The following is a 16,869-nucleotide window of genomic DNA, read 5'->3' on the forward strand; positions in this document are numbered from 1 at the left end:
CAGCACTCAATATTCATCTTTGTCTTAAATGGGTGACCCCTTATTTTTTGCAGCAACACCTAGTTAAAGATATTCCTACAAGAGGAAACAAGGACTTTCCTACAAGAAGTACTCTCTCACTCTTCTAAAGTCCAGCAGGTACATTCTTAACCTGTCCAAACTTTCCTCTGACTATCCACCCATTCCAGGTATTAGAACACAGAACAGTACAGTACAGGAACTGGCCCTTTGGCCCACCATGTTGTGTTGAACTAATTAAACTAATGATGCCTAATTAAACTAATCCCTTCTGCCTGCACATGGTCCATATGCCTCCATTCTCTGCATTTTCATGTGCCTAAGAGCCTCTTAAATACCTCCATTGGATCTGCCTCCACCACCACTCCTGGCAGCACATTCTAGGCACCCACCACTCTCTGTGAGGGAGAAAAAAACTCGACCTGCACATCTCCTTTGAACATTCCCCCTCTCACCTTAAAGCTACGCCCTCTAGTATTAGACATTTCAACCCTGTGGAGAAAGGTACCGACTATTTATGCCTCTCATAATTTTATAAACCTTTATCAGGTCTCCCCTTAGCCTCCACTGCTCCAGAGAAAACAACCTTGTTTGTCCAATCTCTCCTTATAGCTCATACAGTCTAATCCAGGCAGCATCCTGGTAAACCTCTTCTGCACCCACTCCAAAGCCTCCATATCCTTCCTATAATGGGGCGACCAGAATTGAGTGCAATATTCCCGATGTGGCCTAACCAGAGCTTTATAAAGCTGCAACATAACTTCCTGACTCTTGAACTTAGTGATTCAACTAAAAAAGGCAAGCATGCCATATGCCTTCTTTAACTCTCTATCGACTTGTGCCACCACTCTCAGGGAGCTTTCAGATCCCTCTGTACATAACGCTGTTAAGGGTCCTGTTATGAACTGTGTACTTTGTTCTCCCAAAGAAAGTCTAGTAAACCTTCTTTGAATTGCTTCCAATGCATTAGCATCCTTCCTTGAATTCTTTTTTTATTCATTAAAGGGATGTGGGCTTTTCAGGCTGAACCATCATTTAATTGCACATCCCTAATTGCCATTGAAAAGGTGGTGGTGAGCTGCCTTCTTGAACTGCTGTGGTCCTTGAGGCGTGGGTATGTCCCCCATGATGTTAGGGAGGGAGTTCCAGGATTTTGACCCAGTGACAGTGAAGGAACTGTGATATATTTTCAAGTCAGAATGGTGTGTGAATATAATGACCTTAATTGGCCCTCATTCAGATCAAGTAACAGCTGTGGCCCTTCTGACGCCACACTAGTTACAGCTTTCCAAACTGAAAACAATTCACTTATCCTAGTCCTCAATCCACACCAACAAAGTACTCATAATGATGCCCATAAAGACAGAACATGTAGTATACAATATCTTAAGGACAATATATTGGAGAAAATATATATCAGAATAGTACTCTACATGTGCTTGTGCAACAAGAGACTGCAAGATTTAAGACAGTAATTCTTTTAATTTGAATAACACATGAAAATCCTCCAAATGCAGGGAGCCAAGATTCAGTGGATGATGAGGATAGCATGCCCTTGAGGAGACATTCTACTAGATGGGGTAAGAGCAAGATTGATGAAAGACCTGTGAATAAACAATGATAATGATGTGCCCATTATACAGGTATAAAACAGGGTAACAAGGATATCTAGTTATATTTTCAATTAGACAAGTAAAACAACGACCATGTAATGGTGCAAGATCTAAAGGAAGTGAGTATGAAAATACACTGTCACTTAACCTAATGTTTTTGGTGTCACAATAGTCCTTCAATCTGCATTGCAAATAAATCTTGAGATGCCAACCTAGGGGAAAGTCAGTAACTCTGTGGAGCATACATTACTGCCTTTTCCCTGGGTTGGTACCTCAGAATTCATTTGCAATCCAAGAGCAAATTTCCATCAACTATACCTACTGATGAAGCACTGTGAAGGAGAATTAGGATAGGCTAAGGTACATCAAAGACTGGTATTTAAGAGTGAAAAACACTATGATGCTGGAGGAACTCAGCAGGTCAGACAGCATCCGTGGAGAAAAGCAGGCGGTCAATGTTTCAGGTCAGGACCCTTCTTCAGGACTGAAGATAGGAAAAGGGGAAGCCCAATATATAGGAGAGCAGAAAAGCAGAGCAATGATAGGTGCACAAAAGAGGGGAGGCGGGGTGGGCACAAGGTGGTTGATAGGCAGATGCAAGTAAGAGATAGTGATAGGCAGGTGCGGGGGAGGAGGGGAGAGCTGATCCTCCGGGGGGATGGGTCAAAGGTAAGGAGAGAAAGGAAAAAAAAGGTAGAAAAAAAGCTAGGAAAGGGAAGAGGAGAAGAAGCGTGGTGGTGGTGGTGGTGGGGGAGGGTTTGTGGGGAAGGGGAGCAGGGATTATTTAAAATGGGAGAATTCAATGTCTATGCCGTTAGGCTGCAAGTTTCCAAGATGGAAAATGAGGTGCTGTTCCTCCAGTTTCTGCTCGTAATTCTCCTGGCAGTGGAGGAGGCTGAGGAATGACATATCAGCGATAGTGTGGGAGGTGGAGTTGAACTGACTGGCAACGGGGAGATGTAGATCACGGTTACGGACAGAGCGTAGGTGTTCTGCGAAATGGTCACCTAGTCTGCATTTGGTCTCACAAATATAGAGGAGGCCATACTTGGAGCACCAGATGCAGTAGATGATATCAAGGGAGGTGCAGGTAAATCTCTGTCTCACCTGAAAGGACTGTTTTGGTCTCTAGATGGAGGTGGTGGAGGTGGTGTAGGCGCAGTTGTTGCACCTATGGTGGGGGCAGTGGAAAGTTCCTGGGATGGGAGTGGGATGGGTGGAGGTGGAAGAGTGAACTAGGAAGTCACGGAGAGAGCAGTCCCTGCGAAAGTCAGAAAGGGGTGGGGAGGGGAAGATATGCTTGGTGGTGGGGTCCCGATTTGGAGATGGCGGAAGTGGTGGAGAATGATGTGTCGGATATGTAGGGACGAAATGTGAGGACAAGTGGGACCCTATCCCTGTTGGGTCTGGAAAGGGTGGGGGTGAGAGCAGAGGTGCAGGAAATGGCAGAAATACGGGTGTGAGCTCTCTTGACCACAGTCGGGGAAGCCCTGGTTAGAAAAGAAGTTGGACATCTCGGATGTCCTGGAGTGGAAAGCCTCATCATGGGAGCAGATGTGGCGGAGGCGGAGAAGTTATGAAAACGAGATAGCATCCTTGCAGGAGACAGGGTGGGAGGAGCTATAATCGAGTTTCTTCTACAAATCCACAGCTACCTTGATTAGAGGGCATAGCTTAAATGTGAGAGGGGAGAGATTTAATAGGAACCTAAAGGGAAACTTTTTCACCAAGAGGGTAGTCTGTATATGGAATGACCTGCCAGAGGTCATGGTTGAGGCAACATTTAAACACTCTTGGACAGGTACATGGATAGGAAAGGTTTAGAGAGATATGGACCAAATGTGGGCAAATGGGACTAGCCTAGATGGGTGCATCTTGGTTGGCATGGACCAGTTGAGCCAAAGGGCTTCTTTCTGTGCTGTATGGCTCTATGACTCTATGGCTCCTCCTGTTCTTCTCTGCAGCTGCTCACTCCTGAAGTTTAGCTGTCGATACGGGCCATACCTACACAATAGAACAGCACAGCACAGGAACATGCCTTTTGTCCCACAACAACATGGTATAGCATACAGTAGCTGATGATGAAATAGGTTCTGGTGAATACTACAGAGCTCCTCTTGAGCAGTACTGGCAGTGGAACCTTTATGATTCCTGCAGTTTGCTCTATTACATTCCATGGTAGCTATGTGGCTTTCATTACGGGCAAGTTGCTCATGCAGGGTTACTGGTAGTCACGTATCTGAAAAGAAAGTTGTCTGTCCCATATGACATTCATACACAATCCCAATTTTCCTGTGAAGCTGACAGAGCAGGGCCAGGAAACCCAAGGACAGGCGTAACTCCTTAAAAGGGGTAACCGGTGACATGATCACTTGGTTTACTTTGAAGCCCTCCATCATGAGGTAAACAGGAGGAACATGAAGACTGCAGCTGAAGGCAGACCTATGCCCATGTGTCATCTGTGCACTGCAAATAGGAGCTCTTATTGCTCAGTGGCTACCCTTTGATTTGTCGTGGTAACTTTAACAATGGTGGCGCAGCAATCCACTGTAAAATGAATGCACCATGCAGCCTGGATACCAGCTATTGACAAGCAGTTGGAATATCTTTTAGTTGTCCTATATTTCCATGCTATTATGCAGCATCCTCAAATTGAAAGGCACGTGGTCAATGGCAGCCCAGATCTTGGGAAGCCCACAAGGCTACTCTTGATCTGTCTGTTGTGTCTTCAGGCCTCTTGAAATTGAGGATATTTGTGTTGTCTCTCCTACAACAGTGTATGGCAAATTGGAATATGTTGCAGATATCTCCAGCAACACCCTGAATGAAGCATGACAGATGGAAGTTGATGGCCACCATTACTTTAGTAGCTGTTATAATAGCTGATGAAGGGTCTTTGACATGTAACATGGTGCTAACAGAGGCCCTGAGAGGACATGGCCTCCTGCTTTCTGTTTCTCACTTCTCTCGTAGCAGATTGTCTTATACTGTTTTGGGCTGAATAGTTTGCTGTACAGGGGCTAGGCATGTACAGGAAAATGGGTAGACTGACTTCCTCCTGTGCTGCTACAATTAATTATTTCCATGGTTCTAAACTGAGAGAAATTGATGTTCCCTTCAAATAATGTAAAAGGGGCATCCCTAGTGCTTAATGCTTTACCCTCTTTATGCCTTGAATAAAGGCAGAAAGAACACGAGGAGAATTAAGAATGGCATTTGTCTCAATTACTAACTTGTGATTTACAAGGCATTTGAGAATCCTCTAATCCACTTATAATTTACATGCATTATCTGGTTATAACAGATTTGGCAAATCTCTCATCTTCATCAAGTGCAGATACAGGTTCGAGACCTATGACCAGATATGATGGGGCTTGGGGTAAGTACACAAAGGCATAACACAATAGAAAACAATGAAACCAGAAGATAGGGTAGTTTTGAAGTTGCATGGTGAAAGGAAAGAATTGCCTTTGTGTGATGCAGCTCTCTCCTGTGCTTCACAGTTAATGAAATACTTTTGAAATATTGCAACTGTTACAACAGGATTTGATATGACCAATTTGTGCAAACAAGTTGCCACAAAGGATGTTGAGAGATATATTAACAAGTATATAGTTTTAATGAAGTACCAGAATGATAAATATTGACCTGCATACCATGAGAACTCCCTTTCTTTTTTCTTAAAATTTGTCAGCGGGTTTTCCACCAAAAAAAATGCGGTTGCTAATATAAGATGAGGCAACATTTTTTGTCTCAGAGACTGAAACTCTTTCTTGGAGGGTGGTGGAAACAGAGTATTTGAATATAAAACCAGAGAGCACAGGTTTAAGACATGGGATTAGGAAATTTAGAGGGCATCTGATTGAGAATTTATTCATGCCAAAGAGGACGGTTGGAATCAGGAATGCACTACCTGAGAGGGTCATAGGGTCATGGAGTCATAGAGTTAAACAGCACAGAAACAGACCGTTTGGCCCACTCTGTCCATGCCAACCAACATTACCCATCTATACTAATCCCTTTACCTGCACTTGGGCCACATCTTGGTGATCCAACTGCTTATCTATCAGCTTCTTAAATGTTGTGAGAATACCTGTCTCCACCACCCATTTATGTGGCATGTTCCAGATTCCAACCACACTCTGTGTGAAAAAATTCCTCCTCAGGAACCCTCTCAACCTCTTACCCTTCCCTAAACCTATACCCTCTAGTTTTAGACATCTCTGCTATGGGAAAAAGTTTCCTACTGTCTATCCCATCTATGTCCCTCATAATAATCATGATAAATAAACACTTGAATCTCCAAAGCACAAGCTATGAGTTGGTATAGATATAAAGAGCCAAAGAATGTGTTTCTATATGACACAATCAGCTTACAATCAAATTGACCATGATCTTATCAAATGGTGGAGCAGGTTGAAGTAGCCTATTCCTGCTTCTAATTTGTGTATATCTTAGAAGACAGATGAGACTCCAGTTTTTCAAACAGTAAAAATGGTACCTCCTATAATTCACCACTCATTTCACACTGCACTCTTCCAGCGCTTAAATCCAAGAGCGGGCCTGAAGAGGTAGTTTTATCCCTCAGTGGCAAATGTGTGACTAACTGTTCTAAATCTGACACATTTGCTCTCTGAATTTATAACAGCAACAAACTGTCTCGCATACTCAGTTTACTGTGCATTAGAGTTGTTTCTTTTTAGTGATGTATGCAAGTGATTGTATTTTTCCTTCTAAGATTGCGTTCAAATCCCTAATATGGGTGTAAACCATTGCTAATGTTCTGTCTTTCACCCTTTCCTCTTTAAAACAAAATCAAAGTCAAGTTATTGACATATGTACAAGACATATATATGCACAGGTGCAATGAAAAACTTACTTGCAGCAGTATCACAGGTACTTAGCATCATATAAGGAGCATTTGCAAGAAAAACATAAAGTAAACATAAATTATACATGATTTTTACAAGAAAGATTGCAAGGAGCTCGTGCCAGAGGTTCCCAAAGGGGAAAACTGGTTCCAATTGCACCCCACTACCAAGATAGGGTCTGAACGTCACTACGATATTCAGCAAAGTCTAGATTTATATTTATTGATGCGCAAGATCTGGATTGAGTGCTTCTTTTCTTTTTAATGACAGATTTAGCAAACATCTCATCATCTTCAATAAATTTCCAAAAGGCCACTAGGTCTTCATGTCCCTTGCCCAGGAAGAAGAAGCGTATGGCACATCGTGAGTATAACCAAATGCAAAGTGTTTAAAGAAAGATATTTGGGTTCTGTATTGTAGTGTCTTCAAAGCAGATGTGTTTTGGCTGAAAATCATTAAGCAGTGTTGATTTTTGTTGCCATACTCACTTTGGTTAGTGGGGGGGATTTGGAGGCACTGTGAGAAGATCGTTTCAAATCCTCGAATGGCACATTTGGTCAATTTTAATTGTTCTATGAAAGAGCTATTTATAAATCCCCCCTGCTCTTTCCCTACTTTGCCCATCACACCAACAACTCAATGAAGGAGGTATTTGGTGACCTAGCCATCAACAGTGTAGTCTAACCCTGGGGCAATCTTCATGGGAACTGATCTGAGAAGCATGAATAAATCTAGACCCCCTAGATCATGACAAATGACCATAACAACTACTCATCATTATTACCTTTTAATATTTTTACATTATGGTTTCTTCATAACACAGTCATTTTTGATGTAATTATTGAATTTAAAACTGGTTTCAGGATTTGTCAAGCTAAGTTGACTGACTACAAACAGCTATCTGTTTTTGGCAGTAGTGTTCTTAATGTATCAGTAATTTTTTGTTTTTTTGCTGCATGACAAATTTTCAGGTTCAAGAAGGTCACATTCAGGCTACTTTGCCAATCTCCCAAGCTCAGGGACAAATACCTCTGGAGTGGGTAAGTCCAAAAACAACAAAGCTTTTCAAATTGAAGGATGTTCTGAATTTGGCTATTGGAATTGGTTTATTATTGTCACATGTACCGAGATACCATGCAAAACTCTTTTGCATGCCATCTATATAGATCATTTCAAAACATCAGGGCATTGAGGTAGTACAAGGGAAAAGCAATAACAGAATGCAGAATATAGTGTTAAAGTTACAGAGAAAGTGCAGTGCAGGAAGACAATAAGGTGCAAGGGACATGACGAGGTAGATTGTGAAGTCGAGTTCATTTTCAACATACAAGAGGTCCGTTCAATAGTCTTATAACAGCAGGATAGAAGCTGTCCTCGAGCCTGGTGGTACGTGCTTTCAGGCTTTTGTACCTTCTGCCCGATGGCTGAGGGGAGGAGAGAGAATGTCTGGGGTGGGTGGGGCCTTTGATTGTGCTGGCTGCTTTACCGAGACAGCAAGAAGTACAGACAGAGCACATGGAGGGGAGGCTGGTTTCCGTAATGTGCTGAGCTGTGTCCACAACTCTCTGCAGTTTCTTGTGGTCCCGGGCAGAGCAGTTGCCATACCAAGCCATGAGGCATCCTGATAGGATGCTTTCTATGGTCTTTCAATAAAAATTGGTGAGGGTCAAAGGGGACATGCCAAATTTCTTTAGCCTCCTGAGGAAGGAGCGCTGGTGAGCTTTCTTGGCTGTGATGGCTACGTGGTTGGACCAGGACAAGCTATTGGTGGTTCACTCCTAGGAACTTGAAGCTCTCAACCCTCTTGACCTCAGAACCGTTGATGTAGACAGGTGCATGTACACCACCCCCTTCCTGAAGTCAATGACCAGATCTTTTGTTTTGCTGACATTGAGGGAGAGGTTGTTGTCAAGCCACACACCATCCTGACTGGGAAATATATTGCCATTCCTTCAACGTCACTGGGTCAAAATCCTGGAACTCCCTCCCTAACAGCATTGTAGGTATACCCACACCTCAAGGACCACAGGGGTTCAAGAAGGTGGCTCACCATCACCTTCTCAAGGGCAACTATGGATGGGCAATTAAATGCTTGCTCAGCCTGCAAAGGCCACATCCTTTGAATGAATATATGAAAAATAAAGAAGGCAGATGACCACCACATTTGCAAAAACAATTGGGATTAATTTAGTTAGGCATCTAATTACTAGCTTACTTAGTTTGGCACAACATTATGGATCGAAGGGCCTGTTCCTGTGCTGTACTGTTCTATGTTCATGTAGGGATGGCCAATAAATTCCAGTGCAGCCAATAATAGTCACATCACATGATTTAGAAAATGAGAAGAAAAAATGGTAATTAGCAGCACTAATTGAAATCAATATATTGATTTCATATAGGCACAGTATATGCAATATATTGCGGACCAGTGTGTATCGTCACTGTGCACTTAGATATGCTCCTTTACTGAGAAACACTTGCTCTCATTGAAACCAATATATGTACAATATCATAATCTAAAAGCCCATGTGGGAATATAAAACATAAGGAATGGAGACAGAGTAGGACCTTGTGCCTGCTGTGCTATTCAGTGGGAGGTGGTACACTTTGGAAGGACAAACTCCAAGGCGGAGTACAAAGTTAATGGCAGGATTCTGGGTAGTGTGGAGGAGCAAAGGGATCGGGGGGTTTATATCCACAGATCCCTGAAAGTTGTCTCACAGGTGGATAGGGTAGTTAAAAAAGCTTATGGGATGTTAGCTTTCATAAGTCGAGGGATCGAGTTTAAGAGCCGCGAGGTAATGATGCAGCTCTATAAAACTCTGGTTAGACCACACTTAGAGTACTGTGTCCAGTTCTGGTCGCCTCATTATAGGAAGGATGTGGAAGCGTTGGAAAGGGTGCAGAGGAGATTTACCAGGATGCTGCCTGGTTTATGAGGAGAGACTAAGGGAGCTAGAGCTTTACTCTTTGGAGAGAAGGAGGATGAGAGGAGACATGACAGAGGTATACAAAATATTAAGAGGAATAGATAGAGTGGACAGCCAGCGCCTCTTTCCCAGGGCACCAATGCTCAATGCAAGAGGGCATGGCTTTAAAATAATGGGTGGGAAGTTCAAGGGAGATATCAGAGGGAGGTTTTTTACCCAGAGAGTGGTTGGGGCATGGAATGTTTGCCTGGGGCGGTGGTGGAGGCAGGTACATTGGTCAAATTCAAGAGATTGTTAGATAAGCATATGGAAGAATTTAAAATAGAGGGATATGTGGGAGGAAGGGGTTAGATAGTCTTAGGTGAGGTTTAAAGGTCGGCACAACATTGTGGGCCAAAGGGCCTGTATTGTGCTGTAGTTTCCATGTTTCTAGGATTCTATGATCATGGCCACATTTCCATTTCAAAATCACCCTTTTTAGCCTATTCCTTATTACAGGTCTAGGCTTTCTGTCTACAAGATGAAACACATTTACTGTTAGGAACCAGTAACTTAATTCAACTGTGACCTCTTTTTTCTTGGCAGACTTCGATTTGACTGCAGGTTCAAATACAACATTCGGTAAGTATAGTTTTAAATAACTTTACTTGAAAGTCATTTGTGTTCCTTTCAGGAAAACTATTGGAAGAAGTCTGAGGCTTAGTGATCCAACTCTTAACTGAGCAGCAGAGTTCTGAATCTCGTTCAGAGTTCAGCAAAGGATGTATTTCACAACCTGGTCAACCTATCAAAATCAATGGATACCAGGCTACTGTTTGGTAGTGTTAACTGCAGAAACCAAGCAACTATAATTGACTAGACAGAGTTGGCACTGAGTCAGATGACCTATGAATTGGAGGAGTATTGAAGGGATAGTAGGCTAAAACTTCTTCGACGTGGTGGACATAAGCTAAGAGGCAGTCTCACAGTGTGCCGATGATTGTTCTGGTTTTGGGCTTACCAAGCAAAATCCAGCAACATTGAAAGCCACAGCTGTCAGTTGTTGCGGAAAGGCACGCTTTTGTTTCTGCTGTGCCACTGTGGAATGAGTGAAGAAAAATGATACGTAAGTCTGGGATGAGTCTGGTTCCAGGAGTCACAAGGAGAAAAAAGGCCCCTGGTCAATTGTCAGGGCTGGGATTGAAGCTTTGAATGCAGGTTAGGGATTCAAATGGGAGTTCAGGGTTTATCAGGCTGATCAGTGAGACTGGTGGCATTTGGGGGCTTTGATAACGTTGCGACAGGGGTAGGAAAGGAAAATTTTATATGTGGCATTCCTGACCCAGGCCTGAGACCTCTCATAGGGGTTTGCAGTCACAAAGTACTTTTGGAGTGTATCTATTGTTCTAAAAGACAGTTGGACAGGTGCATGGATAGGAAAGATCTATAAGGGTACAGACCAAATGTGTGCAAATGGGACTAGCTTGGACGGGCATCTTGGTCAGCATGGACCAGTTGGGCTGAATGGTCTGTTTCCCTGCTGTATGACTCTATGACGCTGTTACTCTAGTGTCAGATGGAGAGAGGTACCAGTAAAACCAATGTGATATTAACAAAACAACTGTTCTAATGCTGTTGGTTGAAGGATAAATATTGGTGAGTGCTTAGGAATTACTATCACAATTATTTATTTATTATATTCCCTTTAGAAGAAACTTATTCAGCCCATCAATTCTTTGCCGTCCCTCAGAGCAATCCCATCAATTCTGTTTCCTTGTGCCCATTTCTCTCTTGCTTCTCTCTCAATTCCACAACCACCTACGCAGAGTAGCTTACAGTGGCCAATTAACCTAGCAACTAGCACAACCTTGGGAGGTGGGAGGAAACCAGAGCATGTGGGGGAAGGAAATACGTGCAAACCCCAGACAGACAGCACTGAAGGTCAGGATCAAACCTTGATCGCTGGGGCTGCTAGGCAGCAGTGCTGCCTACTGTGCCAATGTGTCATCTCCCTTGCAGTTCTTCAAGATAAAATGAGACTATTTTCTACAGAAAAGGGAAGACTTGGATGTGGTTTCATAAACACCTTCAAAATAATGAATTAATCCATGGGGTAGAGACAGAAAATTGCTTTCCAGTTGTCAGTTAGTCCAAAACTAGTGGGCATAATTGAAAGATGTTCTCTGGCATTTGGGACCACACAGGATGTAAGAGGAGATAAGTACATGGTTAAGACAGGAATGCAAGGATGTCCAGATAAAAGGAGTTGCAGAAGTATGGACACAGACACAGACTTAATCCTGAGTGCTTAATTTCCATGCTGTAAATCTTGTGAAATTCTGTGAGGTTTCCCAACAATATTATGATGAATTCCTGAATATGATTGCATCCATAAATTTGTCAATAAAGTTTAGTTAAAGTGGTAAATGTGTACTTACACCTGCTCATCTCTTCTCAATACTAGGATTACCAAATTTAAATTCCACCATGATTGAGGGCTCAGCAGACAGATCTGGCCACATGCAGCAAGGTAATTTGACTTTAACATGGCCGTCTTAATAAGGTGGATGAAATAATAAAGTAAGGAGAAATTACTTTCACTGGCAGTAGGGGTGGTAAGTAGTGGACACAGAATTAAGGTGATTGGTAAAAGAAGCAGAGGAAAGGTGAGAACAACAGTTGTTATGATCTTGATTGTACTGTCTGAAAAGAATTTACAAATGGGATTAAATTTATATCTCAAATGGAAATTTTTCAGTGCTATGGGGAAAGAGTAGTTGGATGGAACTAATTGAATTGTTGTTCAAAGAGCTGGATTGTGGAGGATGAGTAAAATCCCAGCCTTACATGATGTACAATTGCATCAGAAAAAATAAAGACGTTTTGAGTCGGAAAGCCATGTAAGAGGTCCATTGATAGATTTATGCTACAGGAGACAGAATTTTGTCAATACATAGAATTCAGCAACAGACAATCTGCTGGAGGAACTCAGCCGGTCGAGCAGCATCTGTGGGAGGAAACAAATTGTCAAAGTCTGGGCTCAAAAACCGGCATCAGGACTGAGGTTGGAGAGGGGAGATGGTCAGTACGAAGAGGAGAGAGGGAGAGGTGAGACATGGGCTCAAGGTAATTGGTGAACTGAGGAGTGGTGAAGGATGACAGGCAGGTTGCGCCAGGTAGGGGAGGCAGGGGGAGTGGAGTTGGGAGACAGTGGCAGGTGAATGATAAATGGAAGCAGACGAAAAGAGAGAAAAAAATGAAAGTCAGATGGAGTGAGGTGGGGGGAGGGGAGTGTGGAGGTTGGTGACAGCTGCCGGAGGGAGATCGGCTGCAACACAAATGGCTACCAGTGTGATAAGTAAAGGAGGTGATGATGGGAACCATTAGGGGAGAGGTGAATGGCAAATGGAACTAGAACAGGATAGGGATGAAGGAGGGAGCTTGTGGGTGAACTGTGTGTGTGTGTGTGTGTGTGTGTGTGTGTGTGTGGGGGGGGGGGGGGACAAAAATGGGAGGATCAGAAGGAGAGAGAGTGGGGAAGGAGGAGAAAGGGGAAAAGAACCTACCAGAAGGGAAGATTACCTAAAATTGGAAAACTAATTTTTCATGCCATTGGGTTGTAGGCTACCCGTGGAATACGGGGTGTTACTCATGTGCCTATATAGATCCAGGCTTGCTCTTACTAACTCTAAATGCATCAATGACAACATCATTAATTTTTATTTATATAGCACCTTTAATGTAGTAAAACTTTTCACTGGAGCATTGTGAACAATTTTTGACACCACAAGATAAAAGGAGATGACCAAACACTTGATTTATCTTAACTGAGGCAAGGGGAATAGAGACAAAGATTCCATAGACCATGGCCATCAAGGGAGCAATTCCATTTTGGGATGATTTGGTCAGAATTAGAGTGCAAATATTTTATAAGATTATTGAGTAGGAGGTAATCACAGAGTTATAATTTTTCAAAGAGGTAACAAAGTGAAAATTAATTTTTCAAAGAGGTACAAAGTGTATTTATTGATATGGGCAGTGCAGTTAATTTAGTCTACATGGACTTCAGTCATGCGTTGTCAAGATTCCACATGGGGGAGACTGGTGCAAATGGTTAGTGCCCACAGGATCTAGGGCAAATTGGAAAATTGAATCCAAAATTAGTTTGGTAATAAGAGGTGATGGTGGACGGTTGTTTATGTGATTAGAAGTCTGTGCCCAATGGTGTACCACAGGAATTGGTGCTGTGACCCTTATTTAACAATTTGGGTATGGATGTAGGAGTTATAACTGGTAAGATCTCCGATAACACAAAAATTGGTGGTGTTATTGATAGTGAGGAGGGTAGCCTTAGGTTACATGATAATATTAATAAGTTGGTAAAATGGCCAGAGCAATTTAATCCTGGTAAATGTGAGATGTTGCATTTGGGAGGACTGATAAGGGTCAGACTTACACAATGAATGGTAGGGCTCTATTGTATACCAAGTCCAAGGATCCATTAATGTGGTAAACCAGGCAGGTATGGTGACGAAGAAAACATCTGGGATACTTGCCTTCATTAGCTATGGCATAGAATATAAGACCAAGGATGATATAGTACAAATTTTTAAAACGTTGGTTAGGCCTCATCTGGAATACTTTGCCCAGTCTGGTCACTACACTAGAGGAAGGATATGATTGCATTGGAGAATGGGATTATCATAGATGTGTACTTAATAGTCAGCATGGCTTGTCAGGGCAAGTGGATAAAAGTGTATAATCTGATGAAAGGTCATTGATCTCAAACAGTAACCCTCTTTCTCTGCCCACTGATGCCACCTGACGTGATAGATTTTCCACCATTTTTTGTGTTATTTCAGATTCCCAGTATCTGTGGTATTTCACTTTTGATGGAAGGTTTAGTTAGGTAGGGAGGTAATATTTTGGGGGATGTTCTCATCACCTATTAGCCAGTTTTATGACAAAGTCATAATATTGTGATAATAACATGATTAGCATGGGCTTTGTTAAGGGAAACTTTTGTGAACATCGAAAAGTAAAGGGAACCTTTTGTGAACATCCAAACCTCGATTCAGGTGGTATCAACCAGCGACTGGGAGCTGTGATGTTGGTTGGAAGAGACTTGGTCCTGTCACATGATATCCATGTGCCTTGAAGAAGCCCAATTCACTGAGTTGCTTCAAACTAAAATCTCTTCTACCATAAATAATGAAAAGTCAGAGTTCGCTTCCTGTTATGAGATGCACATTTTGTTTTTGATGTAAAAGTCATGTACTGAATATGTTTTTATTTCTGCTCATTAGACTTTGGTGAACTCTCTTCCATATTCAGTCCAGATTCATTAGATACCATTGACCTCAGTGAAGGTAATTATACCTTGATACTGAAAAAAAGACAAGTAAGTTATGTTATGGGAGTGTAATTAGGTATAGTTTTCAGTTGAACACATAAAAATACAATCGAACGTATGAATTAGAGGCCGAGGTAGGCCTTTCAGCATTCAAGCCTGCACTGCCATTTAATAACATCATGGCTGATCTTATTGTAACCCCATCTCTGCATTCATAGTTACCTTCAGTAACTTTACACCCCCTTCTTTATCAAGAAACTACCTACCTCACTTTTAAAAATATTCAAAGACTCTGCTTCCATCCTCCTTTGAGGAAGAGAGTTCTAAGAGCTTATGAATCTCTGAGAAGAAGAGAAGCCTCATCTCTCAGTCTTAAATGGGAGAACTCTTATTTTTAAATAGTCACCCACAGTTTTAGATTTTCCCTCATCTAGTTCACAACCTACTCTCAAGACCTCTCAGGATCCCATGCGTTTCACATGTCCCGATCAAATCGCCTCTCACTCTTTGAAAGCCTAGTCTGTTCAACCTTTACTCATAAGACAACCTGCCCAATTCAGGCTAGTAAATCTTTGATCTGTTACCAACACATTAACATGTTCCTTAAATAAGGAGATCAATATTGCTCATATTTCTCCAGATGTGATCTCACATTCCCAATATAAATGAAACATAACGTCTTTACTTTTGTAGTGAATTCCTCTCGCAATAATCGATAACATTCTGTTAACTTTCCTAATTACCTGCTGTACCTTTTACTAATCATGCACTAGGACACTCAGATCACTGCACAGAACTTTTCAACCTCTTACCATTTAGGTCAGATGCATCATTGTATTTTTTTCTGCATCAATTGTCACAAACCAGCAACAAAAGAAACACACTGAGCATGATTTAGTGTTAAAAACTATTTTATTAATCACTACTTATGATAATACGTAAAATAAAAGTTAAAATGTTAGTATGTTAGAATTCAAAAATGTTAAACCTCAAACGTTAACCCCAAAACTAAACTCGTCGTGTGTGTGTGTGTGACAAAGTCCAAAACTCCCAGTTCCTGAATGGTTCTTAAAGTTCAGTTCCGCAAGCCATAAGGTGAAACATGAGCAAGGGCTTCTTCAACAACCACCGTTGTCTGAAGATAAGATGTAGATGTAGAAAAACATAGAGAGAGTACATACGAAATCCAAATGTTCCACGATGGAACCCAAAAGACACTTCAGTGTTTACTCGGTAGTGACTTCCTCACCCCGAAAAGCATCCGAACCGTGGTCGTCCACACACAAATACCTGTTTCCTTCTACAGGTCAGCAACAAAGTGAACTCCATCGGATTACTTCCAACTTCCATACATGGATTTCAGTGGCAAACACTTTCTCATCCATCGATAGAGAAAACAAGCAGGCTGGTGTCTCTCTCCCTTCTCTCTCTCTCTTTCTTCTTCTTCTTCTTACAACGTCATTACGTCCTTTATCTTCTATTGACGTAAGCACGCCCCACACACATATACACACACACTCTCTATCTTAAAGGGACTTTCACTGAGTCCGTAACACAATGCTCAACTTCTCATTTTTCCACATTTATTTCATTTACCAGATCTTCACCCATTCACTTTACTTATCTATGTGCCTTTGTACCCTCCTTGTGTCCTCTTCATGGCTTATTTTCCTACATATTCTGATATCATCAGCAAATTTTACAATCAAATCTTCAGTGCCTTTAACCAACTAATTAATATAAATTGTAAATAATTTGAGGCCCCAGTACCAATCCATGTGGCACAATGCTCATTACATCTCGCCAACTAGAAAAAGACCCATTTATGCCTACACTCGATTCTGTTAGCCAGCCAATCTTCTCCACGTGCCAATAAGTTGCCTCCAATATTAGCTTTCATTTTCCACAAAAACCTTTGACACGGTGCATATTACTTCTTTCAAGAACTCCAGTAGTTTGTTAAGCATGACTTCCCTTTCACAAAACTATATCGACTATATTAAGAAAGTGTATGGTGTGTTGGCCTCCATTAGTCGGGGTATGGAGTGCAAGAGCTGCAAAGTACTGTTGCAACTCTGTGGTCTAACCAGAGTTTTGGTTAGACC

The 16,869-nt window shown here is 41.9% G+C and overlaps 1 protein-coding gene across 1 annotated transcript in view; it reads left to right on the forward strand.

Annotated features, from left to right (window-relative positions):
• The window catches only part of LOC127570483 (uncharacterized), a 28,740-nt gene extending 18,612 nt beyond the window's left edge, over positions 1 to 10,128 (forward strand). The window contains exons 6-11 of the mRNA XM_052016111.1: positions 1,536 to 1,598; positions 4,936 to 5,010; positions 6,773 to 6,865; positions 7,474 to 7,542; positions 10,018 to 10,053; positions 10,106 to 10,128. Of these exons, the coding sequence (XP_051872071.1) occupies positions 1,536 to 1,598; positions 4,936 to 5,010; positions 6,773 to 6,865; positions 7,474 to 7,542; positions 10,018 to 10,053; positions 10,106 to 10,128 (359 nt within the window). The remainder of the gene's footprint in view (positions 1 to 1,535; positions 1,599 to 4,935; positions 5,011 to 6,772; positions 6,866 to 7,473; positions 7,543 to 10,017; positions 10,054 to 10,105) is intronic.
• Positions 10,129 to 16,869: the final 6,741 nt, after the last annotated feature.

This window comes from Pristis pectinata, chromosome 5 (genome assembly GCF_009764475.1).
Source record: "Pristis pectinata isolate sPriPec2 chromosome 5, sPriPec2.1.pri, whole genome shotgun sequence".
NCBI classification, from domain to species: domain Eukaryota; kingdom Metazoa; phylum Chordata; class Chondrichthyes; order Rhinopristiformes; family Pristidae; genus Pristis; species Pristis pectinata.